Source organism: Saccostrea echinata, unplaced genomic scaffold (genome assembly GCF_033153115.1).
Source record: "Saccostrea echinata isolate AGI-Se365-2 ecotype Australia unplaced genomic scaffold, CSIRO_AGI_Sech_v1 ptg000030l, whole genome shotgun sequence".
Classification (NCBI taxonomy): Eukaryota; Metazoa; Mollusca; class Bivalvia; order Ostreida; family Ostreidae; genus Saccostrea; species Saccostrea echinata.
The window spans coordinates 32,961,793-32,967,513 of NW_026889779.1; the positions used below are offsets into that span (position 1 = coordinate 32,961,793).

Here is a 5,721-nt window from a genome sequence, read left to right on the forward strand (position 1 = left end):
AGGGGACTTGGCCCTTCATTTTAACATTTTAAACTCCCCTAACCCAAGGATTCTTTGTACCAGGTTTGGCTAAAATTGGCCTAGTGGTTCTTGAGAAGAAATTGAAAATGTGAAGTTTACAGACGGACGGACGACGGACAACGGGTGATCCGAAAAGCTCACTTGAGCTTTCAGCTCAGGTGAGCTAAAAATTACTTTAGACTTTGAAATTTGACAATTGCTGACCTTAACTAATGACAGCATACCGCAGAGTCGACATATGGATGTACAGCACAACGGTTGTGCCAAAGGCATGTTGCAATACGGAACTTTCGAGTTACGGATCCGCTTCTAATATTATCGCTTAACAGACGTAATTGTAGGGCATAATTCACTTCCGCATTCCAAAGCAACGTGTAAACAAATATGGAAGACTTCAATAGTTATCAAGTCCCAGCGTTAAAGTATTACTTAAGTACGAAAGGTATAACAACATCCATGTACAGAAAAGCTCATTTGATAAGACTGTGTGAATTGGCAAGAGAAATAGACCTAGAAGATATAGAAACAAAAGATGATTACGTGAATATGGATGTTCGTCGTAGAACTGTCGGAGACCGGATGTTACCAAGCATAAGCGAGGTACAGTTTTATTTTGGAAAAAAATCATAATAATCTCATATATATCTTATACAACAATAAGTAAATTGAATGAATATGAGTTTACTCAGAACTAAAGCTGTAGCAGGGAGAGAGAGAGAGAGAGAGAGCATCAACGTTACCAATTGTCACCACCATCAAATATATGAGATTTTATAATATCCAGAATTTTATTTGGAGTTTTACAACATTTTTCAGGTTAAATTATGTGACTGGAATGGAGATTTAAAGAAGGTACCAGACATAGACATTGCTGATGTTTTTGTATACTTAATTAATATTGGTTGGGATCAAAATCGCCTTCATTCCTACAAAGTAGACAAGGGTTATTTGTTGTATCAGAACAACCATGTTGACAGTGTTCGAATGTGTCCATTAGATTCGGATTATTCTTATGTCATGTGTAATACAACTCCAGAAACCCGTCAATCGGAGGATCCTTATAGGACATGGTTACTGGTGAAGACTGATGGCTATATCATATCAGGTGGCTGCTCCTGTGTTGCGTAAGTCCAGCTCTGTGCTTTATTATTTATGATATTCATAGTATTTATCATTTAATTAATGTCAATCCCAAAATTGGAGTAATTATTAACATGCTACTTTTTGTCTTTTTAGGGATGATGGTTCTTGCAAGCACTGCACGGCCCTTTCATTTGCTCTTGCAGCTTTTTGCGATCGCCATAAGGACAGGCATACAGAGGTGGGGACAGATGTGAGGTGTGTTTGGGACAAGCCCCGTAAGGAAAGTAAGCCTTGTCGTGTTAAGGAAATTTGTTTTTCCCACAGGACAGTTCCACTGATGCCAAACAAAGTGGATTACCAACCATGCCCTACACCCACCACTGAGGTTAACAGAGAAGTTGAGAAAGAACTGTATAGGATGTGTCACGGTACAGGTGCTCTTCTCTTACACACATTAGACCCACCCTCAAATGAGGATGAAGATCTTCATGAAAATCCGCCTGATATGATAGATGCTGTGACACACACAATTCAGAGTGGAGAGTCCTTGATAGATTATCTGAGAAATGTGTTTAATTCTGATATTATTCAAGAAGTTGAGCAAATCACTTGTGGTCAGAGTGAAAATGAATTGTGGTACAAATACAGATATGGTAGAATTACATCTTCCTTGTTTTCAAAAGTATGCCACTTTAGAGGGGGTAGTCATGATAATTACATCACACGTGAAATTCTGAATATTAACTCCAATGCCTTACACACTGATGCAATAAAGTATGGAAGACAGAATGAAATCGTAGCTAAACAATTGTTTTTTGACATGTATTCCTATTATCATGTAAATGCCAAAATGAGACCTTGTGGCTTAAACATATCTCAGCAACATCCATTTTTAGGTGCATCACCAGATGCATATTTGTCTTGCAAATGTTGTGGAAAAGGTTTAATTGAGGTTAAATGCTCTTACTCCCATAGAAGTGACACACCATATGATGTAGCAAGTGACCGTCATTATCATTTGTATAGAGACACTAATGATGTTGTCAAGCTTAGGGTAGATTCACCGTGGTATGTGCAAATTCAAGGACAGCTTGGTATTTGTAATGCTAGATGGTGTGACTTTGTGTTTTATACAGACATGGGTTTTATAAGTGATAGAATTCATTATGATGAATCTTTCTTCAATGAAATTGTTAACAAGTGCAGCACCTTTTTCATAAATTATGTTCATCCTGCACTGCTTGCTAAAATTTAGAATGTAAATTCTCGACTGTACTTTGATGCCCTTTAGATTAAGCTGTATCATGTATGGTACACTGTATTGTTTTTCTTTTGTCTAATGGTTGAAAAATTATGACAACTGATAGCAATAAAAACCACACACTCATGATTTTATGTTGTTGACTTATATTTTAAATATAAAAAAATGAAATGCAGTAATTAAATACTTTATGTATAATATGGAACATTGATAAATTAACAATATAATTAAATACTTTATGTATAATATGGAACATTGATAAATTAACAATATAATTAAATACTTTACGTATAATATGGAACATTGATAAGTTAACAATGATGAGACAATATATGTAAAAACAACAACTAAAGTTTTCAGGTAACACCAACAATCAAAATAACAAATTGAAAAACCTATAGTCCCCTCCGGTTTCACCGGTAGGGGACTAAAAATATTAAGCATCTTGTTAATTTTTCACAAGAGGTTTAGATAAATTGCATAGAAATGCAGCAACAACCAGAATCTGGCTTGCAATTGGCTTTAAGTTGATTGGTAGGATTCCCGATAAAAGTTTATATGATTTCAAACGTTGTATAGCACGTTCCACATGAATCCGTAGTTTCGCTATCTGTCTTGTTCGCCGAATCTCACTAGCATTTAACCGTTTCCCTTTTCCCCATCGACATTTATGTGTAAATGGTGGTATAACCAACTTTGCCCTTCGCTCCAATAGATAGTCTCTTATGATGAAACCCCGATCAGCCATCACCTCATTTCCAGCAGATATCAAATCCAAGAAATCACTATTGGCTGTAATGTACCTGTCAGACACATTGCCGCCCCACAATTCAGACACATAAGAAAATGCACCGGTAGGAGTTATACCAACAAGGCATTTAAATGTATTATGTCCTTTGTAATTGCTGTATGTTTGGCTTTGAGCAGTAGGTGTCCTTGGCTTTTGAATGAATATTTCAGTACAGTCTATGACAACTCTTGTACGGGGGAATGTCTGTTTGAAAGACCTTGGCATATGTTTTCTGATGCTCTGTAGTGATGGCCATTTCAGTTGAGGTCTGAAAACCTGGAACATGTAGTTTATCCATGTACACACTATTTGTGAAACTCGTGTCTCTGATACACCAAACAAATCACCAATCAAAAAGGCTGGGACAGAAAGTCTTAGTCGAAAAAGGGTTAATAAAAACTCATGGAACTTTGTCAACTTCCTCTTTGGACCTGGTTTTCTGGCTTCAGAGGTTTCATAATTCATGTTTGCTATGCTGTTCTTTCCTGACCAGTACTTGAGTTTGGTGCATACTTTGTCAAGTATTGCTGTAAGCAGAAATAAAATTTTATCCAAAAACAAACATACAAAATACTGCAAAGTATTCAAATATTGTACTTATCAATATTAGCTGCAATTAAGAAAATACATATTAAGCAGTATTAGGTCAATTTTAAACTATATCTTCAAATTTCTTACCAAACAATCCAAACAGCATAGTTATGCTAGGCACTCCTAAATATCTTCTGACTGCCGAGTCGGACCGTGTAATTCTATTGACAAATTGCTCCCTGTGGATATGTTCTGTCTCTTTGGTCATAGTTTCCATATGATGTATATCCTCCATGGTCAGGTCCGTCTGCACAGCAAACTCAACAAAATCTTCACTGCACCTAGGTTCCACAGACCGTTTGCTGTATACATGGTCATGGTCTATAATAATAATAACTTATATTATAAGTTTAATTGATATACATGTATACTACAAAAACAAAAAAGTTAAATTGCATAGAACATTTCAGAATTATGCTAATGAAACATACAATTCATTACACTTACTGCAGTTTCCATAAGAAATGTCCTCAGTCTTGGAGCAAGGTTCCTCAAAACAGTTTTCGTTTGATGTGTGTTCTATGACACACTCATGTGCTATAGGGAGAGGTATATGTACATCTGCATTCCCTTCACATGAAACTGTGATATCCTCCATCTGAAAAAAAAATATGCATTGAAATTTCACATATCATCAATTCAGATGATTCTCTTGGTACTAAACTTAATAATGCATTTATATTTTTTTAATATTAAATTTAATATTACATAGTATTACCCAAGATTACACATAATTGTATGTATATTTTGTTTATTTGATTTCTGATTTCAAACAATTTGTTTCATCGATACACACATAAAATATAGCCTCAAGCAATCCTGGCTTCTTAATTATCCTGTATATGTACACATTTAAAAAATTCATTTTTATATAAATATACATGTAATGCTTTTTTAATATATTTATTATATGTTTAAGCCTAACTTTTATGAGTTATGTATATGTCATGCAGAGACAGTCATTTAATATTATGTCTCCGAGTCTGATCATGATACATGTGTATATATAGGCCTACATTCATAAATTTTCGATGTAGAAATAAAATCAATTATTTACAATACCGATAAACATTCTATTGGTGTACACTGGGTAGAATGAACATCTGACTTCTCCGCTGCTATAGCTGAATCCGACAAAGAATTACACCTGGTCTGTTGACGTTTCTCTATAGAGGTTGTAGTTCTGGACTGTTTGACGATTTTATTGCGCGGAAATAAAGTAGGAACGGGGTTTTCTTCTGTTGGACAACCATCTATGAAATGTCGTGAACATACCGAATGGTAGCGTTTTGGAGCATACTTCTCATCCCTGAAAACCTGCTGCAACCACCTCTTTCTTAGCTTTGCCTTACGTTTAGCTCCTGGGTATGGATAGAACTGTACTCCTCTCATCCACGGATATTTAATTAAATTGGCCTTTTTCCTGCCATCTGATGTGCAACCCGGCACCGAACACCAATAATGACTTGGTGTGTCTCCATTCTTCTCACTTTTTCTCTTTTGGGGCTTGTTTTCGTCTGCCACGTTACGCTCCATTTTGTTTCGATGTCAAAAAAATATGCCCTACATTTCAGCATTATCACGTGACAATGGTGTATAAAATCAGAACGAAAACCGTTATATCCCGGTATCTCGGAAGTTCCGTATTGGGTATGCTTAACGTCAACTGGTTCGACAGTTAAACGTCAGCCAAAGCGTATCAAGGAGGTAAAGGGAAAGGTCCCAGAACACAGGAGAGGGGGGGGGGTGCAACAAAGACTGAAGTGACAGGCCAAAAAGTACGACAGCCCGTCAGCAGTGTGAAATTTGCTCTTGGCAAAACGCATCGGTTCATGTCTGCCGAAATCTTGAATAGAAAGTATAGGAATGATCATGGGTTGCAAAAACCCACTCAGACGTTAAGAAATAGGATACCTGCAGCAAAGAGCTAGTTTCATTTTTTGCATAAAATGGCCCTGTCCTTATATCAATTAAT

At 36.3% G+C, this 5,721-nt stretch overlaps 2 protein-coding genes across 2 annotated transcripts; one reads left to right on the forward strand and one right to left on the reverse strand.

The window, feature by feature from the left end:
• The first annotated feature begins 399 nt into the window (after window positions 1–399).
• Window positions 400–2,452, forward strand: LOC133196737 (uncharacterized). The gene is made up of 3 exons (XM_061332596.1): window positions 400–621; window positions 838–1,145; window positions 1,258–2,452. The coding sequence occupies exons 1-3, from the start codon at window positions 406–408 to the stop codon at window positions 2,357–2,359; spliced, it is 1,626 nt and encodes a 541-aa protein (XP_061188580.1). The 5' UTR covers window positions 400–405; the 3' UTR covers window positions 2,360–2,452.
• Window positions 2,453–2,813: 361 nt separating this feature from the next.
• On the reverse strand, window positions 2,814–5,282 carry LOC133197051 (uncharacterized). Its single transcript, XM_061332890.1, has 4 exons — window positions 4,809–5,282; window positions 4,194–4,344; window positions 3,834–4,067; window positions 2,814–3,682 (listed from the first exon to the last, which is right to left on the reverse strand). The coding sequence occupies exons 1-4, from the start codon at window positions 5,280–5,282 to the stop codon at window positions 2,814–2,816; spliced, it is 1,728 nt and encodes a 575-aa protein (XP_061188874.1).
• Between the last annotated feature and the right edge of the window lie 439 nt (window positions 5,283–5,721).

Coding starts and splice junctions, on each gene's coding strand:
- LOC133196737 (XM_061332596.1), top strand. CDS start 406: ATGGAAGACTTCAATAGTTATCAAGTCCCAGCGTTAAAGTATTACTTA. Junction 622..837: donor TGTTACCAAGCATAAGCGAG/GTACAGTTTTAT, acceptor AACATTTTTCAG/GTTAAATTATGTGACTGGAA. Junction 1,146..1,257: donor GGTGGCTGCTCCTGTGTTGC/GTAAGTCCAGCT, acceptor TTGTCTTTTTAG/GGATGATGGTTCTTGCAAGC.
- LOC133197051 (XM_061332890.1), bottom strand. CDS start 5,282: ATGGAGCGTAACGTGGCAGACGAAAACAAGCCCCAAAAGAGAAAAAGT. Junction 4,345..4,808: donor CACCAATAGAATGTTTATCG/GTATTGTAAATA, acceptor TTTTTTTTTCAG/ATGGAGGATATCACAGTTTC. Junction 3,683..3,833: donor TATGCTGTTTGGATTGTTTG/GTAAGAAATTTG, acceptor TTCTGCTTACAG/CAATACTTGACAAAGTATGC.